We start from the raw sequence: 26,554 nt of genomic DNA, 5'->3' as shown, positions 1-26,554 counted from the left end.
CAGAACTTCATCACTAATTAAAAGAATGTAGTATTTTTTATGATATATATTCGTAATATAATATAACATTATATGTTTGTTTCGCAAATAAAAATTTGAGTGTTCTCTAAGTTCATTTATAGTTATCATTTTACATAAGATGTTCTTATTTCATTGCGGCAAATACGGGTCATTGGGATATTTTAAAGTGTTAAATACGGAACATACGTATCACCAATAGATGCCAAAACCATCAAAATATGCCGTCATAAAAAAATCCTCATTTCATGCTCAAACGTCATTTAAACTAAAATTCATGACAGTAAAACACGGATCAGATTTATATTAAATTAGGATGCACTGCATTAAAAATGTTGTATATATATTTGTAATTTTAAAGTCACGTTTACCTATATCCACAATTTCACTGAAGTTCAAGTAAGCTTCGTTAAAACACGGACCATTTTTATCAAAAACTTGAAATTACTAAAAAAAATACGAAAAATACGGGAAAATCCCGTAAGATGCAGGCCATATGGTCACCCTATTTCACAGGTCACAATATACTAGCAATTATAAACAAAAACTACTTCTCAAGAATATTAAAATTGTTACTTGTTTTTGTGTATGAGCATAAACAAAATAAACGAAATATACAAAAATGATCACAGGAGGACTCGGTCTTGTGTTTTTTATTACTGAGGATAAAATTTCCTAATGCTTGAAACCAGATATTTTCATTTTTAAATTGCTTCGTCAGCAATGCGCTCTAAAAAAATATTTTTCGGCAACATAAATTAAAATAGGCAAGTCGAATCCATATAGGTAAAATTTTGGGTAGAAAAGAAACCAAACTGACGTTTCACAAAAAGTTTCTTTATAGAGAAATTTCCAAATAAAAATGAAAAAAAATATATATTTTAATGAACACATTTTTTATGTATAAAAACACAATCCGGAATAAAAAATAACGATGATCATTATAACCTGATGTCGATTATTTTTTAAACACGTTAAATATCATATTTCAACAATCAAAAATACGAATATATGTCGGTTCGTAAATAACTACATTCGTTCAGCTCAAAGTATTTTATCATTATTTTTCATCTCTTTTATTTTCCCACACACATAAAACCGAGTTTTAACAAGGGGTTTTTGATGTCGTTATAACGAAATTTTCATTCTAAAAAAACAAGAAACATTTCAAAATTATTTTGTAAAGTGCAGGAAAATACAATTTATGTCGGAAATTCGAAAAAAAAAAATCAATTGCAATATTATTACACAAAACACCAAGTTCTTGTTTGAGTTATTACTTACAATTGTGTTTGGTCTTTATAATACTACATCGTATATAAGACTATTCACTACAATGATATGAAAATGTTCAAAATTAGCACCATTTAAAAACTTAACGACATTGATGCTGATCATATTACTAATGGTTTTGAGTCTGCAACTCAGTGAGGCGGGAATACATGAATCATCACTATATTGCAGACTACACACCATAGTTGGCACATACATGTTTTGCTCCGTTTCATATTCATTTTTTTTTCCAGCTAACATATAATAACGCAGTCACTTTTTGAACTACTCGATGAAACTATACTAAGAGAACCCTGTAAAAATTTCGTTTGGCATCAAACACATACTATATATTCATGTCGATGAAGTGTTTGTAATAACAATCAAGTTAGACTAGCGAAAACTTCTAATTTTCAGTATTTTAGGTATGTAGGTTTTCAATTTGTTCGATTATTATTCTATAAAATTAATCATATATAAATGGCCATCTCATAGAAACCACATAAACAGTACAATTCATTATATATGTATAGATATTAATATATAGTTTTATGTATTTATACGTGCAACAATTAACGGTAGACATGCAACCTTATAGATTGTTAATTGCGTGCTCTAAACAACTCATAAAATTTTCAAAAGTCACTAAATAAAATATACCAATGGTATCGGTAATCTTCAACCACGCTACCAAAGTTTTCATTTACTTCAGTCTGCTAAGTGCGACGTATATGTTCATATAACAGAAAAATGGTATTAAATTTTCTACAGAATTTCCGTACTGACAGTGCACATATTCATGAACTCTACTTGCGACTGGATACTAATTTATTATTGTAGATGTCTATTTTATGACAACTAAATTTATTCCGTTTTTTGGAACAGTTTCTTAAATAACAACAGAAAAGAAACAGGTATATACTATCCATAAGAAACAGGGTAAAGGCTTTCTGGATTTCAACAAGTTTGAGATTTTGAGATGAAAAAAATATTACACATTTTGCTTATAACACTTAAAATATTCAGATTAAAACAACGTTTGAAGACAAGCATTCACAATAATAGAAGACCCGAAACTTTTCAGCACTCTTGACTGCCCTTAGCAAAAGTTAAATAGAATGACTTATCTGTAAACAGGACCGTCATGGACCCCCGGGATAAGTGATGTTTATGAAACCCTACCTGGAAAATTCCCGAAAAATTTCACTACTTGTTTTTCTAAGGCTCCTCTTCTCTTTAGCCCCCGGGCCGTGCCAGGGTGAGCCCATGCGTTAAGACGGCACATTGTCTGTAAATCTTAAATTCTATACTTTGCTGCCACCTCGGTTGTTTAATTAGTTTTTTTGGATTTGGCTGCATAATTGGCGACTTTGTAGTGGAGATTTTTCACGTGAAAGCTCTCGCGGAACCCTTGACGGTTACGAAGCTGTTCCACGTAACCCAAACAAATTTCGAGGTTATTCTTACAGGTGTCTCGTAAAGTTCACTTAAGTTCTGTCATTCATGAATGCTCACTCCTAGTGGATGAAAACTATACAGAATTTTTCTTACGACGTATAATTTTCTGAGAAAATGAAAAAAAAAATAGTTAACGCACAGAGTGAGAAAAACTTTATGGTTAGAAAATTTAATGCAGAAAATTATGCAAACGAACAAAACATGAAGTGACAAAGAGTGAAAAGACGGTCAGTTTTGAATGGAGACTGCCAAATGTACTGGCCACATGACGTTAATAACGAACACTTATTGGAAAGAGAAAGCACCCGTGTGTAATCAAAGGTATGGGATCTGAAAATTTTCAGTGTGGTCATTCACATACAGTGACGGTCACTAGTGGGAAATTTCCCGTATTTGCTTTCGACATTAAACATAAGAAAAACTTGAAGTGGGAAAAATTGCAGTGCAATGCCTTTCTTAAATTGGTTCAAACGTCCGCAGTCCTTTCTGTCGAGATCGGGAGAGAAAACAACTGTAATTACTGTTTCTCAGTTGTTCAGTTATTCTCAAAAGTGCGAATCAAATTTTTTCAACTAAAGTATTTCGTTAAAATTCAAAATAAACGACAGCTTTACGAATATCACACACACACAAATACAAGTTTTTTATTTGAAAGTTCTTTATAGGTTGAGGAATTTTTAAGGATATTCTGGGACCTATATATATATTCTTTTAATCGAAGTTAGCCATGGCATTGGAATTCACTTCACGAATTCACTAATATGTCCTTGGTTACGTTTATAACGCTAACTTTGATTTCTCTAGAAGATATCTACACCATCTAAGAAGTCGCATATTATGCAGCCAAATCCACGCAAACCAATTAGACGACCGAGATGACAGTTAGTATAAGAGCTTCCTCACACGGGGATACTGAAGTCTTACGACTGATAGGAGATTCGGTATCCAGAGGATTGAACACGTATGGACGTCCTTACCTTTATGGACCTGCTCACACGAGGACATTGGCGACGAAATATCCTACGCGACGGAGGAGTCACTGGCGACATTGAGTGCTAGTCGAACGCAACAACAGTAATGCATCGGTCGAAGTTGTACGAGGGGTGACCCGACGCTGAATTTTGTAACGCGTTTTGTAACACAGTTATATTTTATATAACTTGTATTTTCTACATAAATGTTCTCTACAACCCTGACCCTAAATCCCTCTCGAATGGAATGCGTGTAATATAAATATAGCTCATGCACACGCGTGCGTGTGGGAGTATATGGGAAATTCCCATACCCCCCTCCAAGATAAAGAAAATTATGTTTTTTTCTAGGTAGCAGCATTGTCAGCTCTTAAAAGAAAATAAAGCTTCTTCATGTTATAGAACTACAACAACTCCAAATAATGGATATGTACTACATGAATTTGACTTACCTTAAGAATTATTAACAATCACTCATCAGGGCTCACAGGTAACCAACCGATTTATTATAATTCCAGGTAAGTCTCTTTCCTAATTTTGTACAACGCAAGGAATCTGATTCCCGTTGACCATAACGAATAGTGTACGATGAATGCTATTTTCAATGTATGAGCGTACCCATAATTTTCTTCTACTTATCCGGAAATTTTTTTTCGCGGAAATAATAGTGTAGGATGATAATTATTAAATTTTATAATAAAAAATCATCAACTTCATTGCTGCTAGAATCGCTAAAAATTTGATTTTTTTTTTACCCCGGTTCATAATGTACAGGGAGACGAGGAGGTGAACCGTGAACTAAACACTGCGTCTCGTTTTTACTCATTTTCCTGGGCTTTGAGATTTTTTAGTAGCGCCGTATGAAAGAGAACGGGCGACTCGACTCGTTCGTTAAAACAACTCAACTCTCAAGTTGAGGCTACTCGAGTTCGATTTGAGTATCCCCTTGTGAGGAAGCCCTAACGCAACGAATGTTTCATTCTAGAAGTTCACTGTATTGACTGATACATGATTCTAGCTTTAACGTTTCATAATAGCACCCAGGAGTGCCGAAACACCTCGAGTCCTTCATTATTACAAAAAAAAAGTTGGCTCAACGTCAAGTCAGCCACCTCGTTGGGCAATTTGCCTGTTGTGGCGTTGTATTTGTATTTGTATTTGTATTTGTTGTTTTTTAAAATTAAATTTTAAGATGTTTGTTCAAACGGCTATTACTATTCCATTCAAAAATATTGTTTCAGCCATTAAAAAATCACGAAATTATTTTACCATTAAATGCGTTTGCTTTTCCCACGAGTTTTCTTCAGAGTAGGATGCAATTTTAGAACATTATTTTTCAATATGTACAGCATATACTGTTATGAATTGTAAAAACCATCTGATAAAGATATAGCACATTTTCGTCACAATTTTTACAGCTCGTGCGTTGCCATTTGCTCATCAGGCTGGATTATAATTAACAACATGCTTCAAGCTCATGAACAACGTGCAAATCAATTAACATAAAGACTGAAAAAAAATATACAGTATATGTAGGCATTTTTGAAGTATATATCCTAACATGCTACACTCTAACAATCTTTGAGCTCTCCATATACAGTGTTTATGATCTTCCATGACGTACCAATCAACTAACATGCGATTCCAACTTCCTCTCATAAAGGAAGTGTTAAAAAAAACCATTCGCTCCAGTAAATAAATCCATGCGTTTACTGTATGAATAATTCAATACAATCCATCTATTTATTGAACAGAAGATTTCACTTGATTCCGTATTAACAAATGAAAAACCGTCGAAGTCCTTTTTATGAATTATTTCCTCATTCAGCATTATTTTCTCAAGCTCTTCAGCAACATGCTTCAAGCACCAATTTGATAGACCATCACTTTGGTTTTTTTTTTGTTCTTTTATTTCGGTGTTTTTGAAGCCCTTAGAAAAGTCTTTGTGCTAATTGTCTGTTATTCAATTGCACAACTTGATTATTCAGTTTTTCAAACTAGAGTGTGGTAATTTACGTGATCTGTGAAATTTTCGGTATTAATAAGAGGTTCGGTAGGCACATACAGCTGTAACAAGAAACAATAACGTTTAAAACTAAACAGAAATTAAATGCATAGAAAAATTGTAACGTACGTGATGATTAACATTACACATATTCACTTAGGCTGATTCAAAACTCATCGAGCAAAACTTTAAGGTGTGTTAGAACACATCCATGGTCCCCACAAGGGCGGCGCTGGCAGGTCTCTAGCCCTGGGGACAACTCTCAGCGTTTTTTACTTTTTCGCGCTATAAATTAACTATAGAAGGGCCCGTGAAAAGTTTCCTCGGGGGTCCGCGAAAGATCCCAGCCTAGTGGCTCTACTCCAGGATGTGGGGGTCATGAACACATCTAAGCAAGCATTCTTGCCATACATTCATGATCATAACAGAAGATGAACAGCTAGATTGCTCTGTCACTGAACACAAAAAGAGATGATTTTGGCTCTTATCGTCATTTCTATCGTGGATTGCAGAAGGGATCACGAATGCAGAAGGTTGTACGAATCAAGAAGAGGTGGGCATGCATTTCATGTACAATTCTGCGGACAGAAATGTTCTGGAAGCCCAAAGCTTGTATCGGAAACATTTTCTGACAAGACGACGAAGAAACGAAAAACCTTCGAATAATTGTACCGATGTCTGTGCTAAACGCGTTTCTTGAGGCATCTTCCCACTCTTGGTCACGCCTTTTATCCTGCATGCCACTAACAAAAGAGCCCGTTCCGCACAGGCACCCGTGCAATCGTTCTAACACTCGTCTTGTCGGGAACAAGTAATTTTCATCATAAAATGCAAGGTTGGGGAACTCAAGCTTCAAAACCAGCGCTTTGTGAGCTCAATCACTACGTCGTCCAGTGGTTCACCGCTTGAGATCTCCGACCGTGCATTTTATGACGAAAATTGCTTGTTTAGATATGTTTAATAACTTCTAAAAGTTTTGCCACTGTGTTCTGTATCACCCTGTATACTCCGGGGAGGAAAAAGGAAAAAATGATTTGTGCGGATAAAAAATGCAGAATTTGCATGTTCTGAGCATCGATTCTTTCTTTCTGTCAATTACGGTCTCATTGGGACCCGTTTTGTATTCTTCTCGCATGTGTACAGTTCTTCGGTTACAAAATTTTCGAACTTGAATTTGGGGATTCTAGTTGAACCTGCAAAGTCATCAGGGACCATGACTTCAAATGCGTTAACGCTTCTTGAGCGCTTTTGACCCTGTTCTCAATTTCAAGTTCCTTTTTAGCTTTTTTGCAATGCTTTGTAACATTCCAGTCTCTATACTTACAAAAGTGGGATCAATTCAACATGCAGAAAATATACTTTTTCAAGAATTAAACCTCAGTACCAATAATATTATATTTTGTAAAGCCATCGGTATCGTAATACTTTTTTTATGATTTAATACGTTTTGTTAAAATAACTGCATTTTTTATTGCGATTTTCGAAAAAATTCAATGTTTTTCATCAAAATTTGGTCCCAATTAACTAATATGCAAAATTGTACCCCGACTTACACGGTTATCGTCGGTCCCACCTATCCAGTAACTTTGGGGCACTGATGTACGTATTATAAAAAAACATCCAATTTTTCTCAAAAAATGTTCTTCTATAATTCAAAAAAGTAAACAACAAATTAGTATACCACTCAGACAGAGCCACTTATTACCCGTCCACGGTCAGAATGGTTTCCTCCTGTAATGGAGAGACGCACTTTGGTAGCCATAGCTTCACACATGCTTATCTATTAAGATAATTGAAATAAACTGTTCTTACTGAAAAAATTACATTAAAATTATTATAATAAAAGTAAATAATCAAACAATACGAATTATTGAGCAACAGTTTTAGCGAAAGCACATTAATTTTATTGTGATCTGGTAAACTACAGAAAATACCGCTGCCTATCCAAATAATATATGAATACTACTAGATTCACCAGTTTTCAACATTTCTTTTCGGATCAACTTTCAAAAAATAAATACAGTAGAACCTCTCGATAATAGACAGCCATGGGAATCGAATTTTTTGTTCACTAACGGAGAGTGTCCGTTAATCCATAGCGAAATACTGTTCCACAGGATCCAAAATGCTCATTTACTCGGGGTGTCTATTATGGGAAGTTACACTGTAATTAAACGAATAATGCATAGATTTTCTTTTTCCATATGTATGGAGCTACGTTCTCAAGGGTGAACAAATGCTGAACATCTCGCCTACATATCTCTCTCAAACATAGAAAAAAAATTGAAAAATTTGTAACTCAAATAATATATTTTAGGTAACTGTTTTTCAAATGTAAATGTCCAACACTCTTTGAATAGAGACTATTTCCTTGTTTCATCATTCTAACTCGTCATCCCGTCCACATTATGCGGCAGACGTAGTGTGGAAACATTTTCAGAAAGCGTCATTTCAGATTATAATGAAACCTCGCTACAACGATATTCGGTATAACGATAAATACCTCCACAATGATATTCTTTCAAATCTTGTTTGGAACCATCCATAGCCTAATGTTAAATCCTTCTGTAACGATATTTTTCGAACAGATTTTGAAACTGCTACAACAGTATTTTTTTTTATATTTCGCTCGAAAATATCTTCAATATATTTTTAATTTCATACAAATACAACGCCACAACAGGCAAAATTCCCAACGAGGTGGCTGAGAAAAAGATGCCCATAAAAATATGGATGTCATATATTTCAAAAATACAGCAACCCAATTAAAAATGCAATTACAATAATTATAAACAAATATATACACATGACAAAATATTATACAATGCCCATAAAGAATACTTATGGTTGTCTGATTCTAAGTATGGTAGGATGACGAAAATATTTCGTCAGATATTTTATATCTAATCCGAGGGCATCTAATAATATCGGTATTTGGTACCACCTGTGATCCACCAAAAGTGTTGATGGAGTTTTCGCTATCGCTACTTTTTATGTAATGAACCCTAATGTATCGCTATAAACCTTTTTAAAGGGGAAAAACATCCAATAGAATTTTGTTTATCAACTAATTAATTAAAATTTTTTGCAGGTAAGAAAATATGCCAACAGTAGCATAAATTTGATGGCACGTGATGATAATGTTTCTTCTCGATATAACGATAATTCCTCTACAACAATATTTTCCTTGGTCCACAGAATATTGTCATATCGAGGTTCCCGGCAGTTTCTTTCATAGATAGATTTTACGTTATGATTTAAAGTGCAAAATATTTATAGCGCTGTAGTTCCCTTGTTTTGAGCCGTCTAAAGCCGTAACTCTTTAGGGGGAAACCACGGAATTTTGGGAATGTTTAAATGAAGAAATGAGAATTCTCGAAACCATTTCAAAGACCAGAAATCCTCGCAAAGCGTCTGGTGTACAGTACTTATTGTTTTCGTAAAAGTGTTTTTTACCAGTAAAGAATATTCCCATTTATAAAATCAATGTGATATTTATTAGTGAGCAAGTGTGGAGTGTGGTGCGTGTGTGTGTGCAAAAGGTTCTGAGCGATATGTTTAGATACCGTGTCATGAATCTTCAGCAGATGGAAGAATTTAGCTTTAATTAAGTCGTAAGTACTGGGTAAGGAAAAAAATCTAACAAATTCACATATTGCTAGATAAATAATTTTTTTAACAAATTAACATGTTGATAGTTATAGTAAGAGGTCATAGACGAACACATGGGCCGTAATTTTTTTTATGAAAATTCTTGAGCGGTTTTCTTGATGAATTTTTATTATTATCACTGCAATGGCGAGTATGGTCTCCCCCACACATACAGTAAATATAACACCCATGAATGATATAATCTGTTTTAAATACGACGTCTTACTTTAGAGCGAACTGCTTCGATTCTAGCTCTGTAGCAGAATTCTAGTAGAGCCACGACCATAGCTAGAACAAGGCCACCGATAAGGATATAGAAACATCCAGCTACATTGCTCAGAGTCAGTTCGTTTTGCGAAGACTCCTAAACAAAACAAATAAAAGAAAGCCATGTATCACCAAAGTTACAGGTGGTCAACATTTGTTATTAGTTTCATCAACATCACCGTTATTACTATTCATGATGTATCCCATCAAAATGCCTATACTTATATGTTTCCGTAAGTCATGCGCATGTAAATGAGTGCTTAAACGTTTATTTTTTTGCTGGATGAACGTGGTATACGGAGCGGAAGTTCAGTATTTTTTCTGAGAGTTTAATTATTATTTTCAACATGCGTCGTTCATGTAGAACAATATGCAGTTTTCGAGGAAACAAATCATTGTGGCTCCAAATTTAGGAGGAAATACACATTTAAGAATGTCTGGTGATATTTATTGTTTCAAGGGTCGATTTTTTTATATGCACTCTATACCTATTATTATTAGTGCCGTACGGAGAACTGAATTTTAAGTATCCTAATGATTTTAGTTCAGTTAATTAACGTTCTGTAAAAAGTTTTTGTCTGCATATAAATGAGGTTGTAGAGATATAATATGCAAAAAGAATAAAGTCCGTACTTTTGTGTCTCCATTCCTGCACTCACTTCTGTCATACCACCATTTGTTTTCGAGTCTCGCCAAGTCTCCTTTTTCTTTCAATGAGAGCACCGCCAAGTTGAGCTGATCCCTGTTAATAACAAAATTTAAAAAACTTATTTATTTATTGACGAATTGAAATATATGCCAAGTATACGAGGTATTTTCAGCAAACTTGTCAGAAATTGATATAAATTCTACTGTTAATTTTCAAAGTTCGAGTAAAATATGAATAACTAGTAACCCGCGGCTTCGCTCTCGAGGATTTAATAATCTGAAAATTACTTCGTGATGACTCCATATAACATTTGAAGGGCTCTTGATCGCCTTAAGGATTAAATTTTCAAAAATCCCTTTCAGTGGATACCCACATTATAAAACATAATACTGACCAAATTTCACATTTATAGCTTCAGCGGTTGCGGTTCAGCCATGATTGCCCCATGTATAACCTTTCAACCACATTATGACCCCCCCCCCCCCCTTCTCCCTAGAAGTTGAATTTCAAAAAATCTCTTTTTAGTAAGTCTCTACATTATAAATACAAATACTGACCAAATTTCATAATGAAGGATTCACTAGTTTGAGAGATTTGATGTTTTGAGAAGAAGGTTAGCGGAAGTTTTCAAGGACCGGTTGGAATCAGTAGGGGTGGTAAGTCAATGGGAAGAATTTAGTACGAAGCTGTCCTCTGTTTTGAATGACGCCATACCCTTTGTTCGAAAAAAACGTGTTTGTACATCGCACCCTCTATGGTTCACGGATAGCGTGCGGAACCTTTATCTTGAAAAGAAAAGAGCATTCAGAGAGTATAAAAGTGGACGAGGTGACCTATCATTGTTTACTGATAAAAGAAGACTGTTAAAAAAAGTGATAAGGGATAGTAAAAAGGAAGTTGAATCTAGGTTGGCAGATAACATTGGCTCTGACCCAAAATCATTTTTTCGATACGTCAATAATGGATATAAGGGGACAGTTGGCCCCCTCTCGATAGCAGGCTCTAGGGTAGAGAGCAATGTAGGCATGTGTAGTGCTTTCAATGACTTTTTCGCGTCGGTTTTTAATGGAGATAATGATATTCGATATACGGGTGTTGCATGGGGTAATAAAACCCTCAACGATATTCAAGTAGAAGACATGGAGGTCCTAAATCTTCTAAGAAATGTATGTTCAAGCAAAGCACCACGACCAGATGATCCCCTATATATGATGATCCCCCCCCCCTATCCCATCGTCCTCAGGGAATGTGCTAATGAATTGTTGGGGCCAGTCGCATAGATATACAGGAGTAGTGTTGCTGAAGGTATCGTCCCAAGAGATTGGAAACTTGCTAACGTTGTTCCGATATTTAAGAAGGGCAGTAGAGAAGCTGTGTCAAATTATCGTCCAGTGAGTTTGACGAGCTCCCTCTCGAAAATTTTGGAAATTATCATCAAAAGGCAGTCTGTGAAGTGGATAGACGAGAATAATGTATTGTCGGATAATCAGCATGGGTTCAGGAAGGGGAAGTCATGTGTAACAAACCTCCTTTGCTTCTATGATCACGTGACCAAGGCTTTGGGTAAGAGCAAAAATGTAGATGTTGTTTACCTGGATTTCCAGAAGGCGTTCGATCGGGTCCAACATGGTAAACTCTTGAAGCGTTTACACGAGATTGGAATTGGGGGCAACTTCATGAATTGGATAGAATCGTGGTTAAGAGATAGGTCGTAACGAGTTATGGTGAACGGGGAATTCTCTGGTTGGACAGACGTCACAAGTGGAGTTCCTCAAGGAGGTGTCCTTGGCCCCATACTTTTTTCACTTTTTATCGATAAACTCGATCAGGGTATCGATGGGATTACTAGCAAATTCGCAGATGATGTGAAGCTAATGGGGGTAATCGGGAATGAACGCGATAGGGAGTTACTCCAGACCAACTTAAACAAGATTGCAGCATGGGCAAATATGAATGGAGCATGACGTTTAGCGTTGATAAGTGCATGGTCGCTCATTTTGGTTCGAACAACCCACGGTTCTCTTACGAGTTGAATGGTGTCACTATCCCGGATGCAACTAGGGTCACCGATTTGGGAATTCTCATTGACGAGCGGCTTAGGTTTTCTGAACATTGTTCAGCGGTGGTCAAAAAAGCGAATAGAATGGTTGGTCTCATTTTCAAAAAGGTCTCTTCGCGTTCTCCAAAGTCATTCTTCCGCTTTTTCGAGGCTTAGTTCGTCCTGGACTGGAGTATGCTGTAAGGTTATGGAGACCATACCTACAGAGGGACATAGACTTGGTTGAAGGGGTGCAGAGAAGAGCTACGCGTGTCCTTATTGGCACACAGGGCTTGAGTTATGAAGAGAGACTTCATGTTTTGAATATGTTTACATTGGATGAACGCAGGTGTCGAGGAGATATGATCGAAGTGTTAAAAATTTTCAATGGGATGGATAGGATGGACCATGAACTTTTAGTACACCGCCAATCGACTGCTTTTACAAGGGAACACCAGTATCGATTGGTGAGGGACAATGCAAGGTTATGGTGTCGCAGGGAATTTTTCTCTAATAGGATTGTTAATAAATGGAATAGCTTACCCCCGGAGGTAGTAAATTGTAACACAATTGACACGTTTAAAAAGAAATACGATAAACATGTTTGGGTAAATCGAGAAGCTATCCATTCTTAGAATAAGCCAACCATAAGTATTATTCATGGGCGTTGTATGCTGATGATGTTAAAATCTTCCGAGTCGTAAATAATAGAGATGATGCTGTGACGTTACAAAATTCTGTTGAACAACTCAGTTCATGTTCTAACACTAATAAGTTAAATCTGAATATTGCCAAGTGCAAATGTCTGTCTTTCAGTAAGAAGGGGAAACACTCGAAAGGGTAGAGTACATGAAGGACTTAGGTGTCACTTTTGATAAGACTCTAAATTTCAACCAGCATATTAATAACATTGTTTCAAAAGCATCAAGGAATGTCGGTTTCATAATCCGCAACAGCGAATTTTTTCAAAATACAGAAACCTTGCTGCGACTTTACAATTCTTACGTAAGATCAGTTCTAGAATATTGTTCCATAATCTGGAATCCATATTACTTGTACAATAACACGAGGATTGAACGCACACAAAATAGGCTTTTGCGCTTTGTTTACTTCAAGAAGTTTCAAATTTTTGATATTCGAATTCCTACAGACATACTCAGATCTACTTTTCACTATGAATCACTCGAAGTCCGCCGTCAGAATGCATTGATCATCTTTTTTGTGAAAATTCTGCACTTCGACTTGGATGTACCAGACATTTTAGCCCAAATCAGTTTTCACTGTAATAGCATAAATCTTCGCAACCGAAATCTATTGTATGTCCCACCATACCGAACAAACGTGTTGGAAAATTCTCCTCTTTTCCGCTTCCTCAGAGGTGGAAGTTCTTATGTGCTTTTTTGACATTTTTTTTCCCCTTTTTTTGTACACACATATGGTATCATTTGTATTTTTTTTTTTTTTTTTGCGTTATTTTTATTGTGCCGTTATTATTTGTATTATTCTGTGCCTTTCTGTATTGCAACGTGCTGTTTATGTTTGTTATTTTACTCTTTCTTCACTCCACTGTAATTGGGCATCTGCCTGTTGTGAGAGTCTATAAATAAATAAATGAATAATATTTTATCATGTGTATATATTGTTTATAATTTGTGTTAATTGCATTTTTAATTGGGTTGCTGTATTTTTGAAATATATGGCATCCATATTTTTATGGGCATCTTTTTATCAGCCACCTCGTTGGGCATTTTGCTTGTTGTGGCGTTGTATTTGTATTTGTATTAGTTTCGGCTCGGCGTGATTTCTCTGTGTTACCTTTGAACCCCCTTATGACCCTCTTAGGGGGTCGAATATCAGGAAACTACTTCTTAGTCAGTCTTTTACGCCATGAAAGAAAGCTACTGATTAAATTTCCTAATTATAGCTTCAGTGGTCTTTTGGCTCGATGATGATGAATCAGTCAGTCAGGACATGTTATTTTATATACAGGGTGTCCTGTAAGTGCTAACACGGCCTATATCTCATAAACTGTTCGTCATAGAGGTGTGTTTTCTATTTAAAAATGCGCAACAGGTGTTCAAAAATTACCCTGTTCCAGTTGTGAGAGTGAAAATACAATGTGTAATAAAATAAAAAAAATCTAAATTTTTTTACGGTCCCCCTGTGCTTGAACTTCCAATTAAAAAGTTGTTGCCTTGTCCCTCCTGATGCCAACAAAAAAGTTCCACGTTTCTAAGTGCAATATTCACAGAGATATTCGAATTCGAAAAAAAGGAGGAACTTCGGGAACTTCCGCTGTGGTGGTCGAGTGGTTATAGTGACGGACTCGCGATGCGAGGATCCGGGTTCGAACCCCACAGTGGCGGTCGGTTGAAGTTGGTTTTCTGTGGTTCCCAACTTCAAGGCGCAAATGCGAGCCGATCTCCCCGTTAAAAAGTCTCGCCACAGAGAGCAACAGTCCTACAACGATAAATCATTCAATCATAACACTTCACTCATAGTTAGAAAAACTGATGGCAGATGGCAGCACTACACATAACAAGCATTACACAGAAACAAAAAAAAACTTTACGTCAGGTTGCACTACACGTACACGCACATTCCCGCATGTACCGATTCATTGGGGGTTCCGGGGGGGGAAATGGCTCGGGGATCTATGAGGGTCTTAAGTCAGCCACCTCGTTGGGCAATTTGCCTGTTGTGGCGTTGTACTTGTACTTGTAAATATCGTTAATTGCGGAAAACCTGTTTCATCCACATTTAACGCTGTTCTCTAACAAATTTCCTCCGTTTTCCGAATTCGAATATCTCTGTGAATATTGCACTTAGAAACATGGAAGTCTTTTTTGTTGGCATCAGGAGAGACAGAGAAACAACTTTCTAGTTGGAAGTTGGAGCACAGGGGAACCGTATGAAAATTTTGATTTTTTTTATGTTACACACTGCATTTTCACTCTTAAAACTAGAACAGGGGGATTTTTGAACGCCTGTTGAGCATTTTTTAAATTGTAATCATGCCTCTATGACGAACGGTTGATGGGTTAAAGGCCGTACTAGCACTTGCAGGACACCCTGTATACAGATGATCAGCAAAGAGAGCAAAATTATTATGGATATTTATACCTGCTAAAAGTCGATATTACAAAAATTAATATTTTTATGCGGCTCACAGTCAACAAAATGCCAATTAATTATTTAATTATAATTTAATTAAATTATTTAAATTTGCCTCTTTTTATATTGTGCAGAAAAAGTTACACACACAATAAAAGTTAATTAAAAGTACCCTAAACACAGTTTGAATAAAGTTTACTGAGATATTAGTGTGAAATTGTATCGAAATGTTCCCCTTCTTTCTTGCTAAAATAACTAAATGTCTAAAACTTTAAGGCCGTGGGAAAAAATTATGAATCAAGATTTTATAATCACATATATCTCAAGAAATTTTCATTCAAATATTATAAAATCATGTTTTTTTTGCTTAAAATATTACATGTTTTACTTGAATTTAAAAAGTGTGTTTCAAAAGTGTCTACTACTACTACTACTGCTAAACCACACATGTGCAGCTCGTCGACATTCCTTTGCGAAACTTGTAATGTTTGTAATGTATTGCTGCCGTCTGTCATCAATGTTTTTAACTATGAGTGGAGTGTAATGATTGAATAATTGTACCGTTATAGACCTGTTGCTCTCTGTGACGAGATTTTTTAACGGAGAGATCGACTCGCATTCTCTCCTCGAATTTGTGAATCATAGAAACGAACTTCAGTCGATCACCACTGTGGCGACAGACACACACCGTGACTGGAATTCACTCCTTTCACTCACATTTGGGGAAACACGCCATATACATGGTTATGCCTTAAGTCCTCTGGCCGCTGAAAAAAAATTACTCACGAATCGTTTATCCTAGAGGCATACTTTAAATTAGAAAAAGTATCCAAATAACGTGCATGCTTCAGATACGTAATCCATACTGTAAGGGGTTGTATATTTATTAAAATAAAAAAAATAATTTTTTGTCACTCAATTAGAAAGTTGCTGCTTTGTCTAGTTTGAGTTTAACAAAAACAATCCATGTTTATAAGTGCAACATACACTGAGATATTTGAATTGAAAAAAAGAGAAATAACAGCATAATGAGCTTGCCTGTTAGTTTATGCCATAGTTTCCCAAAAATTTTGTTTAACTGCCCTCCTCCAAAAAAATTTCTTTCTCATCCCCCGGCTCAAACCCACTTATAGGATCCTATACTAAACCCATAGCTTCTACCAGCTGTATTTTTTATTTTACTAGCCATGAAACCCCTTGTAAAATGAGCAACGTATCTGAAGTCTACACGTTGTTTGGGTACGTTTTTTCAATTGAGAGTATGCCTCTAAGATCAACGTGGTTTGCCAATAATTTGCAGCCAAAGGACTCTCTTGAGGGCCTTTTATATATATATATATCACTTCCAACATCTCAAGTGTCAATTATCCGATAATTCGCCAACTTCAAATCAAAATAGAAAGGCTTGTAGTAAATCCATATGACTGTAAAGTGCATGTTAAGAAAAATTGTTAAAATTTATAACATGGGCAATACAAACATTAATGCATCTTAAAAATACTGTCCTCTAAATGTCCTCTTTTTGCGTAGGTGTTCGAGATTACTTGAAAGGTCATGCATGCTGCGTTAATAGACTTATTTGGTTTTCCTCCCCTTTAAAAATGTTCTTATTAGGAGCAAATAATCTTGGTCAAATAAATTAAAATTTGACCTCATAAAATTCCCATCTTGGTAAATATAAAAAAACAAGTTTTTCAAAGTTGAAATTGTATCTATAGAAATATGTATCATTACCGAAGATTAGAACCTAGAGGTGTAGCAACACCGTATCCTTTGGCGTCGAGATTTCGTCCAACCTTCATGGTATCGCAAGGCTGCCGTTCGTTGATATAGTCGTTTTTTGTGGATTCCATTAAAAAAGCGTATTTGCCTTTCGATTCTCTCACTCTTCTGATGCCTTCTTCGTAAGATGTAACAAAAACATGTTTTCTGGAATTCATGAATTCCCACATTCTAGCGTAAACAGTGATTTTTGACCTCTGCAGTGTACCAAAAAAATCAACATGGAAATTCCTCCGTTACATAGATTCAAAATTATGAATACATGAATATATACTAATTTAATTGTTTTAAGCATTTCATTGAGATGAATAAATTCGTAATGTGTGAATTTTTTAAACAAAGTTTTTATCCCATATATTTAAAGCATTCCATATTTCCATAGCCTTTAGCATACATTAAGCCTAAAGAAGAGAAAAATACGTTGATATAAATTTACATATTTATATCTTGAGATTAATTTTGTATTTCTAAAAAAAATTGATAAATATTAAATAAATATTATAATTTCAAAAACAATGAAAAAACGATGGTTTAAAAATAAACTGTGCCCAACAGATTTAAATTATTAGTTTTTACAAATTTTATCGTTTAGTAAGGGACAAGTCCAGGTTGTGGTGTCTCAAGGAGTTGTAAATAAATGTAATAACTTAAGTCTGAGGGTCGTGGGTCGTGAATTCTGACACCATAATCTCTTTTATGGGTAGTGTATTTTTTATTTTTTATTTATTTATTTATTTTTTTTTTTTTTTGGTGACATGCTTTTATGTTGGATTTCTGTATTTTGGTTATTTGACATCCTTATTTTTTATGGGCATAATTTTTTCAGCTACCTCGATGGGCAATTTGCCTGTTTTGGCCATTTTATTTGTATTAGATTTTTTAACAAAATGGTTTATACTCAAAAATCAGGAAAAATCAGGTATCTTATAATACAAAGAAAAAACAACTGCGCTCGACATCTTCTGCCCTTTCTAGTGACTCACAAAAATTTATTTTTCGTATTCCATGGGATACCATCAGAACTTGTTGCCATATTTAAGTAACATAACTATTTATATCTGTACAGCGGAGAGAAATGACACTATATCCATTTTCGTCAATATTGGGATAACGTTATTAATTTTCAGTACTTTCTTTACACAACGCATACGTAATGGAGAGTCTTAGTCCCATTTCAATAAATAACAGATATATTCCCTTTAGAAGGCAAGCGAGCTCAATAGGAAGACATTCTAAAAAGAATCTTCAAACGGTTCCGTCCTGTAGAATTTTCCTTTTAGAACATGGTGCCCTTTACCCCTCCGGCATACAGATACAAAATAATATTTTGAAAGTATCATTAGTTTGAAAAGATTTAATTCTGTTACTTTTGCTATACCATAAAATTGAGAGACAAATATACGGATTTATTTACTCACTCGGAAAAATTCTTGCGTTGAAGAATACATCAAAGTACCATATTCAACTTCCGTCTGTTTGGAAAGATCATCAGCTGAATTGATTGGTGTGACCATTCTTTCTACTGTAAGAAACGCTGCTAAGTTTGCCGTGTACGATGAGATTATGATTAACGTGAAAAACCACCACACACTTCCGACAATACGACCTCCAATTGATCTGAATGAAGTTAAATATTTGCTTTCTTCACAAAAATATCAATAGATGGTTTCAGATTATTTATATCTCTCATTATTTATGTATTGATCTACAGTGTGTTTCAAAAAAAATCATCCCATTTACAAAAATCATAACTATTCGGCTTTTAATCCGTTTTGATCGAATAATGTATAGGTAGAAAGAGGGAAATATCGAGTTTCACGCAGTTGCCGACAGGCAGCACTGACGCTCTTCCTTCAGCCGCTACTTCAGTATTTGTCAATATTGGCTTTCCCCGCAGTTAGAAACCGATTTGGGTGACTTCATTTTCCAGCAGGATGGGGTACCACCACACTGGAGCTTGGACGTTCGAGAATTTTTGAACAATCGCATTCCTAAACGATGGAAAGGCCGTACGGGACCTGACGAGATTCAGATAAACATCACTGGCCTCCAAGATCGCCTGACCTCACAGTGTGCTATTTCTTGTGGGAGTTTAAAAAAGACTACGTTTATGTGCCTCCCCCCTTCCAGCTACATTAGCCAAACTGAAGATACGTATAACAGCAGCCGTGGAAGAAAACATGCTCGCAAAAGTTTGGGACGAATTTGACTACCGTATAGGCATATGCCGTGCATTCCAAGGTAGCATATTGAGCACCTTTAATTTGTACAAGGATGACGTCACTCTCCGCTACAGTACGAAGGGTTTTTTTTTGTTTTTTTTCAACTACTGGCTGTTGCGAAGATATATTTTGGAAAGAGAGAAAATTCAACTGCCCCAGCGGGGAATCGAACCCATGTCCTTTCATTTTTCGGGTGAACGCCCTAGACCAATAGACTACACGAACTCCAAGGAAAGATTGAGAGATTCGGTGCCTCTGTAGTCTATTGGTCAAGGGCGTTGGTTCGATTCCCCGCAGGGAAAGTTGAATTTTCTTTCTTTCCAAATTATACCTTCGCAACAGCCAGTTGTTAAAAAACCTTCGGACCTTTAATTTGGTTTGTAAAAAAAATTTGATTAGCCATGTAATATAAAAATTAATCTTAAGTATCTATGTGTGTTCAATACTTTTCGTAATATACGCATTTCAAATTGGGTGATTCTTTTTGAAACACCCTGTATATTGCTACATTTCTATAAAATGAATTTTAATTTCAATAAAAATGAACAGTGGTTCGCATTACAGTAAAATTATTAAAAAATACGCAATCGGAAAATTCACATAATTCATGAATTACTATATATGAAATACCATATCGTGAATTACTGCATGAACTAACGTATACAGGGTGTATAGCTACCAGCACGCAATGCATTTTACTGGCGAATCGTTGATCCTACAGGCAAACTTACATTTAAAAAATGTATCCAAGTAACGTTTAATAAGTCAGATGAGTCATTCATATTGCAAGGGGTTATAAAGTTATTAAAATAAAAAAATTGACTTTTATACTGACACCTTGTGCTCAAAATCCCAATCAGAAAGTTGTTGCCTTGTCTCTCCTATGCTAATAAAAATTCCACGTTCCTAAATGCAATATTCACTGAGATATTTGAATTCCAAAAACGAATAAAAGGTGGATAAAAAATGGATAAATGGGTGGGGTGGGGGGGGGGATAAAACGCGTTTCACCAGCATTTAAGTTGCTCTATTTCCCAACTTTTCTCCGTTTGTTAAATTCAAATATCCCATTGGATATCGCAATCGAAACGTGAATTTTTTTTTTTTTTTTTTTTTTTTGTCATCAGGAGAGACAGAGCAACGACTTCCTGATACAAATACAAATATCGGGTTTTCCTCCATATAATCCGAGGATTATCTGTTAAAAAAAGTGGTTAAATACATTAAAAAACGCGGATTATCTACCGCTGCGGGCAATCTGCAGAAAATTTTATCAGCCTGATGAGTATTCTGATGAGTCTGAATTTGAAAGATTTTGATTGAACTGTAAATTTTGTTTCGTTTGTAAATAATGCTATTGTTTCGTTAATAAATTTCATTAATTAGCATACAAATGAATGTTTTATTGAAAAACAAAAGGTAAATTTTTATTTATTTTTTTTCAATGCGGAGGATTGTACGCAGGAAAATACGGTACAAACACAAAGACCACAGCAAACAAATTGCCCTACGAGGTAGCTGAAAAAAGATATGGATACTGGGTGTTTGAGCACAAGGTGCTCATAAAAAAGTTAATTCTTTTTTATTTTAATAAGTACACAACCCCTTGCAATACGAATGACTAATGTGAGGTCAACACATTACGTGGATACTTCATCTAATGGAATTATAATTCCTTATTACTTACTGCGAACTTAAACAGTTCGCCAATAAAATGCAGTGCATGCTAGTAGCTATGCACCATGTGTGCGTATACATAATGCTCGACTATCATCGATTCTATAAATTCATCTCCATCCTCTATGGATGACGTAATAAATTCTATCACGAGAAATAGTGGAAATATGTTGTTTTTTTCATATAACTTTACACTTTAAATGTTATGATTAAATAAAATCTGGAAATTTTGAAAAATCTGATTTTTTGCCTTTAGCGTTGGCCGATTGATTTAATTCTCTTTTCGTTGAAGAGTTCATTTAAACACCTGTTTGACTATCTAAAAGATCGAAGAATAAAAAAGCTTCAGATTTAAGAATAAGGGGTCATTCAAGTATTACGTCAGCATCGAGCTGACGAAATTTTGCTGACGGGGGGGAGGAGGGGTCAGTGTTTTGCTGACTTTGGCTGACAAGGGGGGGGGGGAGGTTGTCAAAAATGGCTGAAAATCTGCTTACGTAATACTTGAATGGCCCCTATGTAGATATCGTTTAACCGGCATAGCAGAAATCGCCCAAAACAAATTAAACCCATTGTAAAATGTCATATATTTTTTTTATGAAGTAGGCTTTCCTCCAATTTTCAGCAGGTGGAAAACTAAGAGGTAATGGAAAATTTGTTTCATTGAGAAAGCATTTCATTGCCATTAATTTGGACTTCTGATTGCTAAAACAAAAGTTTTTTTATATCATGCGAGATATCTTGTTAATACTGGTGAAATTATTAAATTACAGGTCTCTCAAAATGTCACAAAATATTTATTATGTAATATCTATTTTAATTTTCAATTTTTTGGGGGGCTTTCATCAGAAGGCAACACTTGAGGCGTTTTCACATTTTAACACGATAAAAAACTGTCTTATGTAGAAATATTATTAAAAAGTATTATCTATCCATTGGTTTATTTACAACTTTTACCACGTATATTTGATTGCATATGCTATATTATGCTTGTACAAAATTTTATATATATCTCCAATACTTAATTTTTTTACAAATTTCCACAATAAGCATTAAAAACAGCTTGCGCGCATGATAAAATTGCATGAAATGAATATAGTTGAATCAAAAATAATTCGAAATTAAAAAGAAACTGTTCAGTTCATAAAATGATTAGAAGATTAGAAATTGTGTGTATCGACTTAATCTGATTGAAAATTAAATTTTGAATTTTAAATTCTTTAAAAAAAATTTAATTTTTTTATAACCCCCAATATATTTATGAATGTGTGGATCTCGAATCTTTTTTGAGATCAATCAATTCCAAAAAATCAATGCTCGGGTTCTAAAACGGATAGGGAAATAATGACGAACAGCATTGCTTACCTAGGACATATATCACAGCCTTGTTGCATGAATGCTCCCAGAGAGAACCAGAGACTGTTGTACAAAGAGAAATCATTTGCGACAGAAGGACCCACGAAACTGTCTTCGTACCTCCATTCGTGAGGTGAGAAACGACTCACCAGAAACAGAACCACAGAAACGCCAACGTATGCAAATATGATACACATCCATATTTCTTTCGAAAGTGGATTCATAAAAGAAAACACGCCAGGTTTTTTCTTCATTGGTTTTTTGATCATTATACTTATGCCGAGAGACATGAACGGTTTCGTGAAATCAATAACTCTTTCTCTTGCCGATGTGATGGTCAGAGGAGCTATTGCCACGTCAGCTTGCTGTTGAAAAAAGGAAAAAATAATTGAAAAATAATAAGTCGTCTTTTACATTATTCAATTCTACAGGGCGTCCTTTAAGTGCTAATGCGGCCTTTATCTCCTCAACCGTCCATCGTAGAGGTATAATTTCTATTTAAAAAATGCTCGAAAGGGGTACAAAATTACACTGTACCAGTTTTGAGAGAGAAAGCAAGGTGAGTAACTAAAAAAAATTAAATTTTTATACGGCCCCGTCCTCTAACTTACAATCAGAAAGTTGTTGCGCTGTCTATCCTGAGGACAACGAAAAAAATTGCAGGTTTCTAAGTGCTGATTTCCTTCGCTGAAATATTTGAATTCAGAGGAAAAAAAGCTTCGTCCGTGAGTTTTTGCTGTTCTTTCATAACTTTTCTCTGGTTTTTGAATTCAAATATGGTAACGAATATTGCAGTTCGAAGCATGGAGTTTTTTCTGCTGGCCACAGGAGATACACGGCAACAACTTTCTAATTGGGAGTTGGAGGACAAGGGGACCGTATAAAAATGTAGGTTTTTTTTATTTTGTGATATATACTGTATGAAAATACAGTATCACTCTCAAATACAGTATCACTCTTCACATTTCACTCTCAAAACTGGCACAGGGTAATTTTTGAACGCCTGTAGAACATTTTTTCAATTGAAATCATACCTCTACGACAGACGGTTGATGAGATAAAGGCCCCATTAGCACTTACAGGACCCCCTGTATAGAAAAGGCAGGGGTTTCAATTTTATTTCATGAATACTTTTTTAGTTTAAAAAAACTGGGTTAGCGAGAAATACTTCAAAGAGCTCTGAAATGCGTTCTACTGTTCCAAATCAGACAAAATTTGCAAATTATTTTTTAAATTATTAAATTTATTAAAATCATGGATAATGCTATTATTCGGGTATTGTTATCACTTTGCCTGAGAACGGAACGAAGCAATATTATAACATCGGAAAAAATTGTTTATAGTTATCGGGACTTCAGATAATGTTATCCATTTTTCTCCATCGCCAGTTTTTTGAGCATTCCGAAGCTATAAGGTCTCTAACCAGACATATTTTTTCCCCTATCAGTTATACTTACATAATTGAATATGCTTACCATATAAATGTTTAATACAGGGTGAGAAAAAAGTGCATAGAAACTTTAAAAATTCATAAACACCGGAAAAATAACCGCAATAACAAATATTCTGGAATATTGAGTGTGGGTGTTTTGATTTTGCAAGGCAAAATGTCCGTCCACATGTGTGACAGCAAACAATCAATCATTTTTGCATAATTTTACTCAGAATTACTGAAGCAACCACCCCTACAATCTAGACCTGACACCCCTTTTTGCATTCCCTGCCCCCTTCCTGCTTTTCAAAAAGCATATGTAAAAACAGAGGTTATTTCTGACGCTTAGGTGAAGAGTATTGTAAACGTTTGATTCTGTCACAGCCCTAGCTCTTCTTTTTGCAGGTCGTTCGCGCGATGAAACGATGGGCATCTCTACATCCAGACTCAAAGCAATTGGACAACTGGTACGTTATAGCATTCTCTCAGTAATGATCCTCGTCGTTTTTTTTTTGTTTTTTTTTTAATTTCATCAACACTCTCAGCGTCCAATCATAACCAAAATGTTTATTATAATATAAACCCCCCATGGTTCTGTGTATATTTGAATATAGATGGTCGGAAAAAAAACAATTGTACTAATTTCTTTTCTCATTTTTGTTTTTCGCCTAAAGGTATTTATGCAAAAATATTTTGCTTAAAGGTATTTGGTAGTTTAGAAAATACATCTTTTTTGTCATTTTGATAAAAAATACGGCTATATTAGGAGCGCATTACTTTTTTTTATTTAGTAAAGAGTTGATTCCTTGTTGTTGTAATTTAGAGTTCTGCTTAAACTTTACATGTTCACAGATTTATAAACTCATCCCAAATTGAGAGAATTGGAAATAAAGGTAGTTACGCTATTCATATAAATAAGGTAAAACCTATTCAACTTTTCTAATAAAGATTTCATCTGTTTATAGCTAATAATATAATCAAAGCAAACTGTATATTTTATCCTTAATTAACCATTTTAGCGAATTAAAAAAGTCACTCTAATTAATAAAGTGCTGTCTACGTGTATTGTTCCAATTAAAAATATGCTAACAGCACCAGTTTACATCCGTTTTTGTAAAAAAAAAAGTCAATACCTTTTTATGGGGTGTAAGCCATAGAGGGTTTACACGCACCTATTCGATGGATATTTTTTGGGGTTTTCATAATGGAAGTAAATAAAGCTGTAGTGTTGTATCAAGATTTTATCATATTTCAGATAATTAGTAGAGGAATGGTTTTCTGCTGAGCTGTTTCATTTAATCCAAGGAACCATGAAACATAATCTTCTGTCATATTATTCACTGAAAGCGCTTAAAGATATCGGGAGTACCCATAATTATTAGCCAATTACTCTCCACGGAATGAACTAAGATGAAACGTCAGACGTACGTCAAAATACCAAGCCACCTATTAGTTAAATAATGATTTAAAGACGCTTCTCTGGGTGCTTAATTTTGGTCGCAATTATTTTTTGGAAATATTCATTGCCGCCACTCATTTTATGATAATTATAAAATTACTGCAGTGGGTGATGATTTTCTTTTTTAATGATTGAAGCGAAATCATTTTTGGCATGAAAATTAAAAAAAAATATTGATTGCGCTGGAAATTTCTGCAGCTTTCTGCGTAAGAGATCAAGTTATATCGTTGATTATATTTTGACCATTTATCGGTTGAAACAATAAATTTCTTCGTTTTGTTATTATCCTAAACTCGCTATAGAGCCAATTATTCAGCAGAGATCTAGTGCGTAGGAAGCAAGAAATGAAGTTTTATGTGAATAATTCGTTAAAAACGAAACTTTTCAAACTTTAGACTCATCGTCGTTACACGCGTTGAAATAATCAATTAAACCACGTAGATTAAATAACTAAAACTTCTGGAATAATAAAAAAAGTTGTTTGTGTTGGTTTCGTTGAATAAAAAAAAATTAGACGTAAATCGCAAATCTCTCTAAAATTGAATTTTTAGAAAGTTCAGAGTTATCTTTTCCACATTTAAGTAAGAGACACGTCGTATAAAATTTGAATATGGAAACATTCTCTACTGCAGTGCAAGATCCAATATTATCTCAGACGCAAAAAACGAATTGCGTAGGAGCGATGTACAATCCATTCAAATGCATGTAATCCTCAAGAATCATTCTCTTCTGAAGTAGATAAAAATATACGGTTTGTTTCATACAAACTTTTTCTTATTTATTTGTTCATATGGCTGGCTCTACAGTATATCCCTCGAGTATCTGAACTCTAGCGAGCGTGTCACGTACCGCCGGTCACGTAAAGGAATCCTGTGTTGGAGCAGTATATTTCTAGCATTTGCATTCCGCGCTTCCTTGTTTTTCACGATTTCCCTCGAGACGAAACATCATTGCATGTTCCTTGTAGTAATCGTTTTCGTTTCGATACCATAGAAAAATAATAATAAATATAACGTTCATAAGACAACAGATGCTAGGATAAAAGGGTCAGAGACTTATATATCTCATGGGCAACTTAGACATTGCGCAATACACGCATTTATTTCCGCTGTCCAGAAAATGCAGCAATATTATTGAGAATATCACTCTAATATTTTGTTCTACGTTTTATGACGAACTATTT

General features: G+C 35.0%; 1 protein-coding gene across 2 annotated transcripts in view; it reads right to left on the bottom strand.

Annotated features, from left to right (window-relative positions):
* Window positions 1-940: 940 nt before the first annotated feature.
* The window catches only part of LOC149084913 (glutamate receptor 1-like), a 274,407-nt gene continuing 248,793 nt past the window's right edge, over window positions 941-26,554 (bottom strand). Inside the window, exons 10-16 of one of the 2 annotated variants that reach the window (XM_089232651.1) lie at window positions 22,490-22,845; window positions 18,644-18,842; window positions 17,178-17,422; window positions 10,276-10,384; window positions 9,602-9,739; window positions 7,406-7,504; window positions 941-5,786 (exon numbers count right to left, since the gene is read on the bottom strand). In XM_089232651.1, coding sequence (XP_089088777.1) covers window positions 7,409-7,504; window positions 9,602-9,739; window positions 10,276-10,384; window positions 17,178-17,422; window positions 18,644-18,842; window positions 22,490-22,845 — 1,143 coding nt within the window. In that variant the 3' untranslated portion in view covers window positions 941-5,786; window positions 7,406-7,408. Of the gene's footprint in view, window positions 7,505-9,601; window positions 9,740-10,275; window positions 10,385-17,177; window positions 17,423-18,643; window positions 18,843-22,489; window positions 22,846-26,554 lie in introns of both variants that reach the window. The other variant, XM_089232649.1, reaches the window with a different exon arrangement.

The sequence above is a fragment of the Pholcus phalangioides genome, unplaced genomic scaffold (assembly GCF_987345545.1).
Source record: "Pholcus phalangioides strain wild (caught in Gottingen) unplaced genomic scaffold, Ppha-v1.0 ptg000007l_1, whole genome shotgun sequence".
NCBI lineage: Eukaryota > Metazoa > Arthropoda > Arachnida > Araneae > Pholcidae > Pholcus > Pholcus phalangioides.
The sequence above is the reverse complement of the archived record's forward strand: the minus strand, read 5'-3'. Positions and strand labels throughout refer to the sequence as shown.